Raw genomic sequence first — 18,820 nt, forward strand, 5'->3', positions numbered from 1 at the left:
TACTTTAAATATTTTTTTAATATTTTAGTCCTTTTAATTTTGATATTTGGTTTTAGTCCTTACTATCAACTATCAACATTTATTTATTATGTAACAACGATGTTGGTAAGCCATTGATTTGTCACGTTACCAATGAATTTGACAGGGTGTCATGTGTAAATTTTTTAATAAGCTGGATTGTTTAAAACAATGAAAAATGTAAGATTAGTTGATGAGATATTTAAAAATATAATTTATCAAAAATAATTATATATGAATTATAGATAAAATCTTTGATAACATGATAAGTCAATACACTATTAATGTAACTACATGTTATGTCATGGATTGATGTGTAGCTCACGTGTTATTTAGTGACATTACAAAAATTCCCTTGATAATATAAAAATAAAATCATAGTTATATTTTTTATTTATTAAAATTATTAAATCATTTTTTTTGTCAAATTATCTGATGAAATTTTGGTTGTTACAACTTGCTGGTACTATATGAAGAAGAGCTTGATTAACCAATAATTAATATATGAAATAATTTTATTACACAATTATATAATTATTATTATAAAATATATTTTTCCCATGAAGAATGGTAAGATTTTATAAGAGAATTTATTTTAAAAGTCATGTTTTAATTAAAGAAAAAAATCACATAAAAACTTTTAAGAAATATGAATAAATAATGGTACAATAAATCATACAAACAAAAACAAGTTTAAATTGCTTATACCAAGTGTAATAAAGAAAATTAAAATATATAAACCTCGTATATGAAGTCTTCGTATTTTAATTTTAAAAATATTTTTTTTAAATTTCCACGAAATGTATATTTTCCAGTGTTATATAAAGGGTTGGACAAGCTAGATTTTAAAAACAATGAATTTGACAGGGCGTCATGAAATGTATATTCTCCTCATTCTATTTCGTTGATCAAGGGTCCTATCATCGTGGCTCATCGGTATGCTTCTCTTATTCAGAATATGTCTTTACCTAAAAATATTAATTAATATGAGACACTTACACCCAACGAAGAATAGTAAATTTGTCGAAGTGAAGCTTGGAGACCAATAAGTACATCATAGGAGCTTGGAGACCAAGATGTCTTTAGAGACATTTATAAACACATTACAATATACCAATAAGTACATCATAGGAGCTTGGAGACCAATATGTCTTTAGAGACATTTATAAACATATTACAATATAATGAATTAATGATTGTTTGTTCGTCCCTGATAAAATTGAGTGGAGCTTGAAGACCAATAAATATATCATACGAAATTAGTTAAAAGAATCTCTCAACGAATAATATAGTTGAAAATTTGATTTTTATTTGAGTCTAATAGTAATATAATGCAAATATTGTAAATGTTATTGTTATATAATAATGATATATATAATAATAATAATTAGACAAATTATAGTTTTTATTATATTCATATTGATTGTATGAGTATGAAATATTGATATTTTTGTATTGTAATATAAAGATTATATTTTAAATAAATAGCGTATACACTATAATTTTTTAAAATTTTCATATGTATCAAAATATATTAGTACTTTTAAATAATGACAAAAAAGAGATGATATTGTGGTCTTCTTTGTTTTCTAACTCTTTTAATGGCTTAGAAAATTAAGCACACAATCACATCAAATTTTAAAAGTAAAACGATTGCATAGACTTTGAAATTATTAGTCTTTGTGAAAATTTTATATCAAGACAAATTAAACTTGCATTTTCTGCTCTTTAGCCAAATGACAAATGATATTTATTCATATTAGTTCTAAGTAGACTTTTCATGATATGATATCAATCCTAGAAAGACGTAAAAATACTCTGACGTGCAACCACTTTTTTTTTTCTTGGGAACACAAGTGCAAAAACTTGAAATTCGTAATCTGTGTAAAACATTCATGTAAAGATAAATTAGTATTGCATTTCTCGTACTGTGATAAAATAACACATCATATTTTTGATGGGTTTAAATAATTATTTTTATCCCTATAAAATTAAGGATTATGTTAGTACTTTAATAAATTTTTTTATTTATATTTTAGTGCTTGTAATTTTAATATTTGATCTTATGGTTTGCTGTAAACTATCAATAGGTTATTATGTAATAGTGATGTTGGTAGTCCATTGATTTGTCCACAATATCAATAGTTTGACATGATATTATATGTAAAGTTTTTGGTAAATTGAATTTTTAAATTAAATTCTCATATGTTTAAGCCTTGTTTGTGTTAATTTTACATAAACCTTTTCTAAGCATGGTGTGCTCGTTAAAGTGACAAACTAATCAAATACTTTTTATGGGAAGCTCATGTGTCATTTAATGGCATTAAAAAAATTCCCTTGATAATGTAAAAATAGAATCATAGTTATTGTTAGCAATGGAACGCAGATCGACAAGGAAGCACCCAACAGGGATAGGCCCAAGAGAAATATCAAGAAACCAGCCCACTATCAAGATTATATCTGAATTATATTCTTGCTGAATGGATAATAGGATAATAGCAATTATAATTCTGTTGTAGGAATTGGTTTGAGACAATAACCAATTCTGTTACATTTCCATTTTCAAGTTAGTTACAGGACAACTGGACAATTAGTAGAATTCAGCTTTATTATCCAATTCCATGTTATAAATACACGATCAGTGATAAGAATCAGCAGGAAGGAAGATTGTCTTTAGCTTGTAGTGCATAGTAGATAATTGAGCTCCTAATAGTTTGGTCCGACCTGCCTCCATGCTAGAACATAATACCCGTCAAACATATCCCTCGAATGTCTCGAGGAGGCCGTCCATAAGCTCACCCAACACCAGGCCACTCTCTCCCATGCCAACACAGACCTCAACCAGAAACTTGATTCAGTCCTTGACCGCCTTGTCGCCCTCACCACTGCCCCTCCCTCACCCAAAACACCCCCATCACCCCCTCCTTTCCACCATTTGCGTCCCCACATGAAGCTTGAAGTTCTGTGCTTCAATGCCCAAGATCCTCTCGGATGGATCTTTAAAATTACGCAGTTCTTCGACTATCAAGGTGTTTCTGATGCTGAGCGCCTGACTGTGGCTTCCTTCTACATGGAGGGCCTTCCCTTTGCTGGTTTCAATGGATGTCGAGGAATGGTTTCCTCACATCTTGGCAAGCAATGCTACAGGCCTTAGAATCACGTTTTGCCCTGTCGTACTACGACGACCCCTACGGAACGCTTTTCAAAATCCAGCAAAGGGGCACCGTCAACGAGTACCTCTCAGAGTTCGAGAGACTTGCTAACCGCGTTGTCGGGCTCGCCCCTCCGTTGTTGCTGAGTTGCTTCATTTCGGGTCTATCCCCCGAATTACGACGCGAGGTCCAGGCTCTACAACCTATGTGTTTACCACAGGCAATGGCACTGGCCAAGCTTCAAGAAGATAAGCTCCTCGACCGCTGTCGAAGCCACCGTCCCACTTCCCATATGTAACCACCACTCATCAACACCCAAACCATCCCCCACCGCCACCCTCTGTTTCTTCCACAACCAAACTCCTCGTTCGCTGCCTCTCTCCTAAGGAAATCGCCTTGAAACGCGACAAGGGGCTTTGCTATCACTGTGACGAGAAATGGTCTCCGGGGCACCGCTGCCACCCCCGTATCCATCTTCTCATTGCAGCAGACGATGCCAACCTTCCCTTGTCCTCAGAACCACTCGAATCCCCTCCGCCAACCTCACCACTTACCCCACTCGAGGAATCCTCTCCCCTGTTGAGCCTGAATGCATTGCCCGGCATGCGCGCCCCCGAAACCTTCCGTGTTTATGACACTGTCCACCGTCACCAGCTCACGATCCTCGTGGATGGTGGTAGTACGTACAACTTTGTGCAACTGCGCGTGGCTAAGTTCCTCAGTCTCCCTTTGACTCCGGTTACCCTCCTTCCCGTCATGGTTGGTGACGATGGCGTTATCCATTGCACTCGTCGCTACCCTCAAGTCACCATCGACATCCAAGGTCACCAGTTCACTACTGACCTTTTCGGGTTACCCTTAAGCGGCGCTGACCTAGTCCTTGGGGTCCAATGGTTACAGGGCTTGGGCCCAATTACTACTGATTACACCTCCCTCTCCATGACCTTCACCCATATGGGCCTCCCTGTCCACCTCATTGCAGATGTTCCCATCACACCCCCGTCTGCCTCAGCCCATCAACTTCGGCACATGCTTCAAACGCAGGCCGTGGCGGCCCTGCTTCTTCTTTCTCCATTACTAATTCCCCCACCTTACTCACCGACAACGATCCACCACCTCATGCCTTACCCCATCTCCTGGCCAAATTCCAACACCTCTTCCAGGAGCCATCTCAATTACCCCCTGTCCGCCCCATTTCCCACCATATACATCTCACCCTTGACGCCAAACCAGTCATAGTAAAGCCATATCGCTATCCCCATAGCCAAAAAACCAAACTCGAGAAGCAGATGCAGACTATGCTTGATTCTGGCTTAATTCGACTAAGCCATAGCCCATTCTTATCCCCTGTTCTCCTCGTTAAGAAAAAAGATGGTAGTTGGCGTTGTTGCATTGATTATCGCCCCCTTAACTCCATTACCATCAAACACAACTTTCCCATGCCCACCATTGATGAGCTCCTCGACGAGCTTGGTGCGGCTTCGTGTTTCTCCAAACTGGACTTGCGCCAAGGATTTCATCAAATTCGTATGGCAGAGGAGGACATCCATAAAACTGCTTTTTGCACCCACTCCGGCCATTACAAGTATTGTGTCATGCCCTTCGGGCTGTGTAATGCCCCGACTACCTTCCAAGCCACCATGAACGAAATGCTCAAGCCTTTCCTGCGCAAGTTCGTTGTTGTGTTCTTGATGATATATTAGTTTATAGTCCTTCTTGGGCTGATCATCTTATTCATCTCGAGGCAGTCTTCACGGTGTTGGCCTGCGACTCCTTCTATCTATGCAAGCCCAAATGTGTTTTTGCCAAGACTCAACTCCAATACTTAGACCACATCATATCGGCAAAGGGTGTAGCACCTGACCCCTCCAAAATCTCTGCCATATTGGATTGGACACCTCTGAAAACCACCACGGACCTTCGCGGTTTTCTTGGCCTGACTGGTTTCTACCAGCGTTTCATTCGCGGATATGCGCTATTAGCAGCACCATTGACCGCCTAGCTCTGCAAGGACAGCTTCCTCTGGACTGATGATACCCAGCGCGCCTTTGACACTCTCAAACAGGTAATGACTTCTGCACCTGTTCTTATTCCGCCGGACTTCACGATTCTGTTTTGCTTGGAAACAGATGCCTCTGGGCTCGCGATAGGCACCGTGTTATCCCAACGCGCTTATCCAATTGCATTTTTTTTAGCAAGACTCTTTGCCCGAGGCTGCAACGCTCCTCCACTTACGTCCGGGAGCTCCATGCCATCACCTCGGCGGTTCGCAAATGGCAACACTACCTCCTCGGCCATCCTTTCACCATCATCACCGACCATCAGAGCCTGAAGGACCTGATGAATCAAGTCATTCAGACTCCGGAGCAACAACAATACTTGATCAAGCTTTTGGGCTACAATTACACCATCCAATACCGCTCTGGCTCCGGCAACGCAACAGCAGATGCTCTCTCTCGCATTGTCCCCAACGGTCAATGTGTGATTCTATCCATTCCTCTTTTGGATTGCATGGCCGGCATTCATCATTCAGTGCAACAATCCCCCGCATACCATGACTTATTAGCCAAGCTTCAACAGCAACCCAAGGCCCATCCTGACTACTCCATTGTTTCCGGTAGAATACACTTTCGCGGCAAACTGTGGTTGCCCTCCGACAACCCCTCCATCCCCATGCTTCTGGAGGAATTCCACTCCACTCCCCTGGGTGGCCACATGGGTGAAACTAAAACTCTTCGCCGCCTCCACGATACCTTATTCTGGGATAACATGCACCGTGATGTCCATCGTATGGTTTCTCAGTGCCTCGTCTGCCAACAGATGAAGTATGAAACCCGCAAACCCGCTGGCCTGCTCCAACCCCTTCCGATTCCCTCTGGCCTGTGGGAGGATTTGTCTCTCGATTTTATCACCGGCCTCCCGCCATCCCACGGGTTCACCACCATCTTGGTGGTTGCTGACTGTTATTCCAAAGGAACCCACCTCGGAGCACTACCGCCATAGTATTCTGCCCACAAGGTTGCATGTCTTTTTATCGACATTGTTTGCAAACTGCATGGTTTTCCCTGCAGCCTGGTGTCCAATCGAGACCCCATCTTTCTCAGCTCCTTCTGGCGCGAATTATTCTGCATTAGTGGCACCAAACTCCGGTATAGCACAGCGTACCACCCTGAGTCAGACGGACAAACCAAGGTTCTTAATCGAACTCTCGAGCAACACCTCCGCTCGTTCGTCCATGACAGGCCTGCCCTGTGGCACTCTTTTCTTTCATTGATTGAGTGGAGCTACAACACGTCAACCCACTCTGCTGCCGGCATTTCTCCATACGAGATCACGTATGGCAAACCACCTCTAACATTGGCCCCGTATACTACCGGCACATCTCCCGTCGAGGCTGCAGACTCCATTTTTACCACCCGACAAGCTCTGCACACCAAACTGCAAAATTGCCTATTGAAAGCACAAATGACTATGAAGAACCATGCTGATCGCCACCGTCGGGACGTCCATTTCCAGCTAGGCGATTTGGTATATGTTCGTCTCAAACCATATAGACAACTCTCCGTGCGTCCCCACTACTGCAAGCTTGCAAAAAGGTTCTATGGACCTTATCGAGTCACATAATGCATTGGGCCTGTGGCTTATCGCCTTCAGTTGCCGGTGGATTCAAGGATACACCCTGTTTTCCACATGTCTCTCCTAAAACCACACCACGGCCCACCTCCACCCAATGATGACCCCTTTCCTCCTACGCAGATAGATCATCACCCTCTCGTCGAACCCTTCTCCTTTCTTGACTAGAAATATGACACCACCATTGACCCACCATCGTGCACTGTATTGGTCCAATGGCGTGGGCTAGCACCAGAGGACACTTCCTGGTAGAACTGGGATTCTATTCGTTCCGCTTACAACCTCGGGGACGAGATTGAATTTTCAGGGGAGGGTGTTGTTAGCAATGGAACGCAGATGAGCAAGGAAGCACCCAACAGGGATAGGCCCAAGAGAAATATCAAGAAACCAACCCACTATCAAGATTATATCTAAATTACACAGTTATATTCTTGCTGAATACATAATATGATAAAAGCAATTATAATTCTGTTGTAGGAATTGGTTTGAGACAATAACCAATTCTGTTACATTTCTATTTTCAAGTTAGTTACAGGACAGCTGGACAATTAGTAGAATTCAGTTTTATTATCCAATTCCATGTTATAAATACACGATCAGTAACAAGAATCAGCATGAAAGAAGATTACCTTTAGCGTGTAGTGCATAGTAGATAATTGAGCTCCTAATAGTTATATTTTTTATTTATTAAAATTTTTAACATCATTTTTTTTGTCGAATTATCTGATGAAATTTTAGTTATTACCACATGCTGCTACATATGAAGTATATCTTCATGAACCTGTAACTAATATACTAAATCATTTTATTATAGAATTATATAATTATTGATTTTTTATTATATATTCTATTTTTCCTTGAAGAATGGTAAGATTTTGTAAGAGTAATTTTTTAAAAGGCATGTCTTGATTAAAAAAAATCAAATCACAACATATAAAAATATGAATAAATAATTGGTACAATAAAACATACAAACAAAAACAAGTTTAAATTGCTTATCACCAGAGTCTAATAAAGGAATTTCCTTCAAAAATAGCCGTGGAAAAATATGATATTTCTGACGGAATAAATTTGGTGGAAAATATTGCGTCATAAATATTTTTTTTGTAGTGATGGATTACTAAAAAAAATTAGTTTGTTAATGGGGTGATTATAATTTGCTTATTTATTAGTATAAAACAAAAGCAAATATCATCAATGGAGAGAATGAGAGGGATAGAAAGTGTGTTGTGGGTGAGTAGAGGTTTCTTTAGCCAAAAAGTTTGACACAAAGTTTCCAATTTTCTACCCCATGCAAAACATTGCTATAATGAATTTTGTTTTGCATTGACTTGGAAGTCAATTTATGCAACATTGCCATCGAAATTGATTTGCAGGTCATTATCAGAAAATATGACATTTAAGTTTTATTTTAGTTTAATTTTGTTATTGCCAACTTTGAAATTTGGTCCCCATTTTTTTCTTGTAAATTTGGTCTTTCCCCATTTTAACTTTTGTTCATAATTAATTTGATATTCAATATTTAACAGAAATAGAAATAGAGAAGGCAACACTATCCCATCAATATTTTTGTTAAATATTAGATGTATGAACAAAAAATTACATTAGGAGATTTGTGCTCAAGTCGAGAAAATTAAACTATATAAACCTCGTATATGGAGTCTTCGTATTTTAATTTTAAAAATATTTTTTTTTAAAAGAGAAAATTTCCTTAATTTTGTTGGCTTCGATCAGTGAACGAGAATAAACGACTGTCATTTAGCCATACTATAAGCTATATAAATCCTGCGGCAGGCTCCATCTTTCATACTTGACAATTTAAGAGAAAACTGATCACAGTAACCTATCTTTGTTTTACTCTTAGTCATTTCATATCAACAAAAATATAATGAGTTGTTATTTTCTGAAACTATTTTATGCACTTTTGCTGCTTTTATTGCATGCTGCAGGATCCATTCTTGGATTCAACAGCCTTCCCAATAGCGCAGAAATTAAGTGCATTGAGAGTGAGAGACAAGCACTCCTCAACTTCAAACATGGCCTCATAGATGGCTATGGCATGCTCTCTACATGGAGGGACGATGACACTAACAGAGACTGTTGCAAATGGAAAGGCATTCAATGCAACAATCAAACTGGTCATGTTGAGACGCTTCATCTCCGTGGTCAGGATACACAATATTTGATAGGTGAAATCAATATCTCTTCATTGATTTCCCTTGAAAATATTGAACACTTGGATCTCAGCTATAATAGTTTTCAAGGGAGTCATATCCCAGAACTCATGGGCTCGTTCACCAATTTAAGATATCTCAATCTCTCTGATTCTTTATTTGGTGGGAGTATTCCTTCTGATCTTGGAAAGCTTACACATTTACTGTCTCTGGATCTAGGTAACAATTATTTACTCCAAGGACAAATTCCTTATCAACTTGGAAATCTTACACATTTACAATATCTTGATCTAAGTGGTAATTATCTGGATGGGGAACTCCCATATCAACTTGGAAATCTCTCACAGTTGAGGTATCTTGATCTTGGTTGGAATTCATTTTCGGGAGCACTCCCTTTCCAAGTTGGGAATCTTCCTTTGTTGCACACTCTTGGACTTGGTGGCAATTTTGATGTGAAATCTAAGGATGCAGAGTGGTTGACTAATCTGTCTTCCTTGACAAAACTTAAGCTAAGTTCACTACACAACCTTTCCTCTTCTCATCACTGGCTACAAATGATCAGCAAGCTTATTCCAAACTTAAGAGAGTTGAGGCTATTTGATTGTTCTCTTTCAGATGCAAATATTCAATCTCTGTTTTATTCACCTTCCAACTTTTCCACTGCTCTTAACATCCTTGATCTTTCTTCAAATAAGCTCACATCCTCAACATTTCAACTGTTGTCAAACTTTAGCCTTAATCTTCAGGAGCTTTATCTTGGTGATAATAACATTGTTTTGTCATCTCCTCTCTGCCCAAACTTTCCTTCTCTTCTGATCCTTGACCTTTCCTATAATAATTTGACATCATCAGTCTTTCAAGGTGGTTTCAACTTCAGCTCAAAACTTCAAAATCTTGATTTGCAAAATTGTAGTCTTAAGGATGGAAGTTTTCTTATGTCATCTTCTTTCATTATGAGTTCTTCATCTTCTCTTGTTTCCCTTGATCTCTCCTCAAATCTGTTGAAATCATCAACTATATTTTACTGGCTCATTAACTCCACCACCAATCTTCATAACCTTTTGCTTTATAATAACACGTTAGAAGGTCCCATTCCAGATGGATTTGGGAAACTAATGAACTCTCTTGAAGTTCTTCACCTCACCGGTAACAAACTGCAAGGGGAAATTCCATCTTTCTTTGGTAACATGTGCACATTGCAGGGGTTACACCTCTCAAATAACAAGTTGAACGGGGAAATTTCTAGCTTCTTCCAAAATTCTTCATGGTGCAACAGACACATATTTAAGAGGTTGTATTTATCTTATAACCGGTTGACTGGAAAGTTACCTAAAAGCATTGGATTGCTATCTGAGTTGGAGGTTCTTACCTTGGTTGGGAATTCTTTGGAGGGTGACGTCACTGAATCCCATCTTTCTAATTTTTCCAAATTAAAAAGGTTGTACCTATCAGAGAACTCGTTGTCTCTGAAATTGGTCCCGAGTTGGGTTCCTCCATTCCAATTAAAATACTTGAGAATCAGATCTTGCAAGTTAGGCCCCACCTTTCCTAGTTGGCTCAAGACTCAAAGTTCTTTGTACGAGCTTGATATTTCTGATAACGGGATTAATGACTCTGTACCAGACTGGTTTTGGAATAACTTGCAATATATGACAGATTTAAATATGTCTTTCAATTACCTCATTGGTGCAATTCCTGATATATCATTGAAGCTTCCTAATAGACCGTCTATAATTCTGAATTCAAATCAGTTTGAGGGTAAAATTCCGTCATTTTTACTGCAAGCTCCCACGCTGATGCTCTCTGAAAATAATTTTTCAGATTTGTTTCCATTCTTATGTGACCAAAGCACAGCTGCAAATTTGGCCACTTTAGATGTATCACACAATCAAATAAAGGGGCAACTCCCAGATTGTTGGAAATCAGTAAAGCAATTAGTGTTTCTTGACTTAAGCAGCAATAAATTGTCAGGGAAGATTCCTATGTCCATGGGCGCCCTTGTTAACATGGAAGCCTTGGTTTTACGAAACAATGGCTTAATGGGTGAGTTGCCTTCTTCTTTGAAGAATTGCAGCAGTTTAATTATGCTGGACCTGAGTAAAAATATGTTGTCGGGTCCAATACCATCATGGATTGGAGAAAGTATGCATCAATTGATAATCTTGAGCATGCGAGGAAATCACCTCTCAGGAAATCTACCCATTCATCTCTGTTATTTGAATCGTATTCAATTGTTGGATCTTTCAAGGAATAACTTGTCAGGAGGAATTCCAACTTGCTTAAAGAATTTGACTGCAATGTCTGAACAGAGCATCAACTCAAGTGACACTATGTCTCATATATATTCGATTAATATGATTTACTATGAAATTTATTTTGTTTACACATTGAGAGGTTATACACTTGACATAACATGGATGTGGAAAGGTGTGGAACGGGAGTTCAAGAATCCAGAGTTCAAGCTCAAAAGCATTGATCTTTCTAGTAACAATTTAATGGGTGAAATACCAAAAGAGGTCGGATATTTGCTTGGGTTAGTTTCTTTGAATCTATCAAGAAACAATTTGAGTGGAGAAATTCTTTCTCAGATTGGGAATTTAAGTTCACTAGAATCACTTGACTTGTCAAGAAATCACATCTCTGGGAGAATTCCTTCATCTCTTTCTGAAATTGATGATTTGGGAAAATTAGACTTGTCACACAACTCTCTTTCTGGAAGAATCCCATCAGGAAGACATTTTGAAACCTTTGAAGCCTCTAGTTTTGAAGGAAATATTGATCTTTGTGGCGAACAACTTAACAAAACTTGTCCTGGGGATGGAGATCAAACAACAGAAGAGGGTCAAGAACCACCAGTCAAAGGTGATGATTCTGTTTTCTATGAGGGATTATACATGAGCTTGGGGATTGGATACTTCACTGGATTTTGGGGCTTATTAGGGCCATTATTACTGTGGCGTCCTTGGAGAATTGCTTACATCAGGTTTCTGAACAGATTAACAGACTACGTATATGTATGCTTATGGTGAATGTGGGAACTGGGAAGTGTTGCTGATCGCTCCAAGGCAAAAAGGTATGTTCTAGATTTTATTTCAGGTTCATCATGGTTTATGTTCTGACTTTGTTATATATATATATATATAGAATTGCTTCGCTGATAAAAAAAAAAGAGTAATGTATGTATTTCGAACAGAAAGCTCGTGTTAACAGTAAACCAATTGTTAGAAGTTAATATTTATCTCTTCATCCCAAGTTAACAAATTCATTAGTGCTAACTCTAATAATAATTATTGTTTTAACTTGAGTGCTACTTTGAAAGAGAAAAAAAATAAAGCTGATATTGTTGAAATGTTTAATTTTATTTAATAATTCATTGATGGAATAGTTTTTTGTATTAAATAGCTAGGGTAACATTTTATCCAGGTGCCTGCGTCTTTAGATGTCTTTATGATGAAAAAGTTAGCAGAAAGTTTTCCAATTGAGATTTTTTTTTTCTGTTTTGTTTAAAAGAAATTGTTTCTTACCTAGCTGCAGCATATGCACTCTTAATTTATTATGTATCATTTTTGTGTCTTCCTTACGAAATTCCGTATTTTGATTTTTAATAAGTGAATTAAGTTATTAAAGGTTTTTCTTGTAACATATTTTAGTTCGTATGTACTGTTTCAGCATATATGACTACCTTAATTTGTTCTATGGTTCATGCTTCTCTTACACTGGTCGTTACTATATTCTATTCAAAGACAACGATTACTGTAATTTTTCGAAACAGATACAGTTTGTGTCGATTTCTTAACACCGCCAACTCCAGTCCAATCCCTCAACTGCAAAGGCAACTCCCCTATTAACTATGCCAAATAAGACATAATTATTTCAAATTAAATATAAATAAATTTAATTATTTGACATATATGAGGAATTTAATTAATATCATTTAATTCAATTTTTTTAAAATTATCTTTTTGATAATAGTGCTTGTAAAATATGAATAAATGATTAACAAGAAATAGGATTGTATTAAATGAAAGGATATATAATATGAATGTTATGATTAAATGAGATAAAAATTAGTTAGTATTTACTTATATTTAATTTTAAAATTATTTTTTTGTTACAATATTATCATATACAGGGGCGAGCTAGGAATTCACTTAGAGGCTGCCAAGAAAAATAATAATAATTTAAATGTTTACATCATAAAAAATATAAAAATATTTAATAACTATATTATATATATATATATATATATATATATAATATTTTTTAAGTTATAAGATTAACTTTGTAGTTGAAAAGAAAAGAAAAGAAGAGAGATTATGAATTTAAATCTCTTTTACTCTAAAAAAAATAATAAATTAATAATTAATATTTGACTTATCAATTTTTATAAAGAAAAAATATACAACTATATTAAGCATAAACACATTACTATCAAATTAATTTGATAATTTATATGAGAAATAAATAGATAAATTTTTTTCTGTCTAATTATTAGAAACATAAACTCTTTCAAATATATTAGTTATACATTTATAAAAAAAAATAGATGCGTTTCTTTTATACTCTTTATTGTGAAGTTTACATATTAGACGATGAATCATTTCATACACGGGATATATTTATTGGTTTATTAACAATTAAGTCAATTTCACATGCGGAAAAAATATTAAGTAATGTTATTAAATATAACAACTACTTAAATTATAAATCTATGAGTATTTTTAGAATAAAATTTTAATTTATGACATTTTAAATCAAAATAGTTTACTTAACTATTTTTTTTATTGATTTTAATGAATTAGTTAGTTATTTTTTAAACATATGAATAAAGATAATATATGAGAAAAGAAAAAAAAATTAAATATATAAATTGATTTTGAATAATTATATATGGACACGTCAACGTTACAAATACTTTATTATTATCTTTAATTTCTTTTTATCTCACTTTTTATTATCACACTCACATTATATTATCTACTATACTTACACTTTTCTCTCTTTTTTCTTTCTCACCCTAAGTGTTAAGTAACATGACATGTATTATTTTTCAATATTTTTTCATAAATTTTAAGGGGACCTTAATTCTTTATACATGGTATTTCAAATACACTTTGTGAAAACTTGGGGGCCATGGCCCTGCATGTATACTTCCATTTTAAATTTTATATAAACAAATATACTGTTGTCTATATCTTGTAATCTATCATATTAATTTTTGTTCAAAAAATGTTAATTGTTGCAGATGTGCTGCACGCTTCTGAACATAGAAGAAAGCATTGTTGGCTGCTACAAGTGCGAGATATTTCTTTAGTATAGGAGTTTACAATGTTTTGTATTTAAGTAATGAACTGCAAAAAAGTCTTGTTTCCAGAAACTTAGTATGATATTGTTGTATTTCATTGTATAATATATTTGTAATGCTGTTTATTTTTCATTATTGTGCTTAGATATGTGATATCTAAAATTTGACCACTTCATATTTCATCTTCAACAATGCTTTTACTATAATTTCCTAGTGCAGCTATATTTAATGTGAATCAAATTTGTGCATGAGAAGAAGAATGCAAGATACCCTATTTGTTCCTAGTTACTACCAATATATTTGCATCCTTGTGTTATAGCCCACCTGTACATGCACTTTTGGTTCGCCAAAAGTTGCAAGCAGAGCATTAAAATTTGCATCAAGCTAGTATTAGGTTGATGGTATTATCACATTTTATGAATTTATCTGACAATTATGATGAAGATAGACAACGGTATATCAGTAAATAAAATTCACACAATGAATGGTAATTTGAAATTCTGTCTTCCGTTGCACCAACATGAGAGTGCCAATTAGATCCCATCATCTAGTCTTTAATTAATGCAGAGCATTGCAAGATAAAGACTAGAGAGGAATTCAGAATCTGACTTGCTATGCTCATTCTCCTCATGCTATTTCGTTGATCATCAAGGGTCCTATCATTGTGGCTCATCGGTATGCTTCTCTTATTCAGAATATTCACCATTTTGCTCAGTTGCAGTGGAGTCTCGTTATCAAGCACACTCATTTTTGTGATTCCTCCCGCTTCACATTAACATATCGTTAGTGTTTCATATTTTTTAAATAACTAATTTATAAATATATAAAATAGTTGATTTAAACATATTGACGGCTTTTAACTATTATTGTAATAGTTTTAAAGCTAAAATATTCTTTGATCTTTTAGGTTTTTTTTTCCAGATGTCAAATAAAAGTAATATAATTTTTTAGTAACAAAAATTAAATATTTTATCATGTCCTAATCTATTTGATTAGTATTGTTTCTTAATCAAACGTAATACAAAACTATTTGTTATCTTTAATATCATAATTTTTAACGAATTAAACAGAATTAATAAACAAAATTTTAAAATATTAACAATAAAAATATATTTAAGTCCAGTTCTAATTACCTTTCCTAAATTGTAAGCAACATTTTGCTTTCACACGGTTTCACACAAATCACCACGTAAAAGTTGTAACCCAAAAAGAAAATAGTTGGACAAAGCCAAAAAACGAAGACGTTGTCATTCATCTCCTATGGGTTTTGTGAACACCCCCATTTCCCCACCGCAAAGCCTCATTCTGCAAAATGGAGGCCAGTGTCTCATCCTCTATTAGCATAAATATCAATTCTTTCAAAATACATGTATTAATTCCTCATTTAATATTGAAACAGTCAACAATAACCCCTTAACCCCTTGACCATGTCAATAAGTGAAAAGTCTCTTGTGTGTGTATATAATGAATATATCATGTAATTATTAAGTCTCTTGAGTATCCAATTACTAAGTCACTGGTATATAGTTAACTTGGACAGTTAACTTGGACGTGCTCAGAGTTAATTTGTATTAGTTGTTATGGTATTGCATTGGCTGAATAACTTGCGAAATATTTTCTATGTAAATCATCATTAAAAGGTTTCAATTAGGCTTCAGGCATCAATTCAAAATTCAAATTAAATAATTTTGTGTTGTTTCAATGACTCAATTAATGATTGAGTTTGTGTTTTGATTTTTGCAGAAGAAAGGAGACCCAAAGTAATTGGATGATGCTTAGAGATGAACTCATTTAAAACATCTATCTGCCAACCTAAGAGACTGGACCCAAGGCCTTAGCTTTAGGTTAGTTAGATGATATGTTTACATCATGTTATTCATAGCTTGGGCAGAAAAAAACTTGTTAATTTCTTTGTAGCTATCTGCATATATATACAAGTACCCAATTCAAATCTCAAATCTATATATAAGAGTGTACACAATTGGTTGTTCTTCAATTCTTGTATGTAAGAGATGCATAAATTGATCAATATAAATGTTATTGTACTTGTACATGTTCCTTAATCTGAAGGTCAATGGAGGAAATTCAATCTTTTTAATATTTTTTTTTTATTTTTTTAACAAATACATTTTACGACGGTTCTTAAGAGAACCGTCTTAGAATGTCTATATTTTAAGACGGTCATCTTTGTAAAATAGTCTTAAATACTTAAATTTATTTTACTTTTTTAAAAAAATATATTTTACGACGGTTCTTGGAAAACCGTCTTAGAAAATCACACATTCTAAGACAGTTCTTAGGAAAATAATCGTCTTAGAATGTGCAACTTCTCTAAGACGGTTCTTTAAGAACCGTCGTTGAAAGTTTTGATTTTCTACGACATTGGCAACAAAGACGGTTGAAAACCGTCGTTAAAAGCACCGTAGAACGACGTAAAATCCTCTTTTTGTAGTAGTGGAAATCTCAATCTCAACCCTCTTTGATTTTCCTTCTCTCCTCACACACTTTTCTTCCCACACCCTCCCTTTCGCCTCCACCTCCAAATGGGTGTCCCTGATGACAGTTTTGAAAGACACTTTTGTTGGACTGTCATTTAGACTACCGGAAGTCAATTGATTCTGAAAGATGAATCTATGTTGGAAATGGTAAATCGGTGGAAGTGAAAGGTATATGGCAATTTAGATTACTATTATGTATTAGTTTTTATTTGGATTTGAAACACACTTTTGTTGTACTGTCATTTAGACGGAATTTGGTTTCAGTTTCTTATTTGGACAAATTGAGTTATTTGTGTTAATTTGGAAACACTGTGTTTAGGTTGTCTTTTAAGTCAAATATTGTTGTAACTGGTTCACTCTTGATTAATGATAATCTATATTTAATTGATATTGTAGCTTCTTATGGTGAATCCTTTAATGCAGAATTGTGTGGTACTAAACGTAGAATTGATAATACAAACTCAAGAGCATTATGACATAAGCGCTTAGGTCACATTTCTAAGAACAAAATTGAATGACTTGTGTCAAGCAGAATCTAGGATTCCATTGAATTCACAAGCTTTGATGTTTATGTTGAATGCATTAAAGGTAAACAGACCAAAAGCAAGAAATTAGGTACATCTAGAGCTACAGACGTCTTGGAATTGATACATACAGACATTTGTGAGTCATTTCATACACCTTCAAGGAATGATCAACAATATTTTATATCATTCATAGACGATTACTCTAGATATGCATACTTGTTTCTTATGCATGAAAAGTCACAATCTTTGGATGTGTTCAAAACATTTAAAGTTAAAGTTGAAAATCAACTCAATAAAAGAATAAAGTGTGTCAGATCTAACCGTGGTGGTAAATATTATGGCAAATATGACAGTTCAGGTGAACAACGTTTGGGGCCTTTTGCTAGATACCTAGAGGAATGTGGAATCGTCCCACGGTACACCATGCCGGGGTCACCTAACATGAATGATGTGGCTGAAAGACGAAACATAACTCTTAAGGATATGGTAAGAAACATGATTTGTCATTCTAAACTACTAGGTCACTCTGGGGAGAGGCACTAAACACTGCAACTTACATTCTAAATAGAGTGCCAACTAAGGCAACTGACAAAACACCTTATGAGCTTTGGTTGGGCGAAAGCCTAGTCTAAAACATTTTCATGTATGGGGATGTCCAACTAAGGCAAGGTCTTATAAGCCAAATGAAAGGAAATGAACTCTCGAACAGTGAGCAGCTACTTTATTGGTTAATCTGAAAAATCCAGGGGCTACAAATTTTATGATCCCAAATTAAAGACAATTTTTGAGATGAAAACCGCTACATTCTTTGAGGATATTGAGTTTGGGGGAAGAATAAGATTAGAGACTTTGTCTTAGAGGAAGAATCAGTAACAATTTCAGAACCGATTCATACAGTTGCTTTTGATAAAAGCAAATTCAGAACCTCTACAAGATATTGTTATCGAATCCCCCACTCAAGATAATTTGGTCATTCATGAAGAACAAACTCAAGATCCTCAAGAACCTATGCTTCATCAGCCAATACCTTTGTGGAGATCTACAAGATTCCATCTTTCTTTGGTAACATGTGCACATTGCAGAGGTTAGACCTCTCAAATAACAAGTTGAATGGGGAAATTTCTAGCTTCTTCCAAAATTCTTCATGGTGCAACAGAGACATATTTAAGATTTTGTACTTATCTTTTAACCGGTTAATTGGTATGTTACCTGAAAGCATTGGATTGCTATCTGAGTTGGAGGAACTTTCCTTGGCTGTGAATTCTTTGGAAGGTGATGTCACTAAATCCCATCTTTGTAATTTTTCCAAATTAAAATTGTTGTACCTATCAGAGAACTCGTTGTCTCTGAAATTAGTCCTGAGTTGGTTTCCTCCATTCCAATTAGAAATATTGGGACTCACATCTTGCAAGTTGGGCCACACTTTTCCTAGTTGGCTCAAGACTCAAAGTTCTTTGTATGAGCTTGATATTTCTGATAACAGGATTAATGACTCTGTACCAGACTGGTTTTG

The 18,820-nt window shown here is 35.5% G+C and overlaps 1 protein-coding gene across 1 annotated transcript; it reads left to right on the forward strand.

The window, feature by feature from the left end:
• The first annotated feature begins 8,630 nt into the window (after nucleotides 1-8,630).
• LOC102667432 (receptor-like protein EIX2) lies at nucleotides 8,631-12,006 on the forward strand. The gene is made up of 3 exons (XM_006599899.4): nucleotides 8,631-10,181; nucleotides 10,269-11,188; nucleotides 11,372-12,006. Exons 1-3 carry the CDS (start codon nucleotides 8,692-8,694, stop codon nucleotides 12,004-12,006), a joined length of 3,045 nt encoding a protein of 1,014 aa, XP_006599962.1. The 5' UTR covers nucleotides 8,631-8,691.
• Nucleotides 12,007-18,820: the final 6,814 nt, after the last annotated feature.

Source organism: Glycine max, chromosome 16 (genome assembly GCF_000004515.6).
Source record: "Glycine max cultivar Williams 82 chromosome 16, Glycine_max_v4.0, whole genome shotgun sequence".
Lineage (NCBI taxonomy): Eukaryota > Viridiplantae > Streptophyta > Magnoliopsida > Fabales > Fabaceae > Glycine > Glycine max.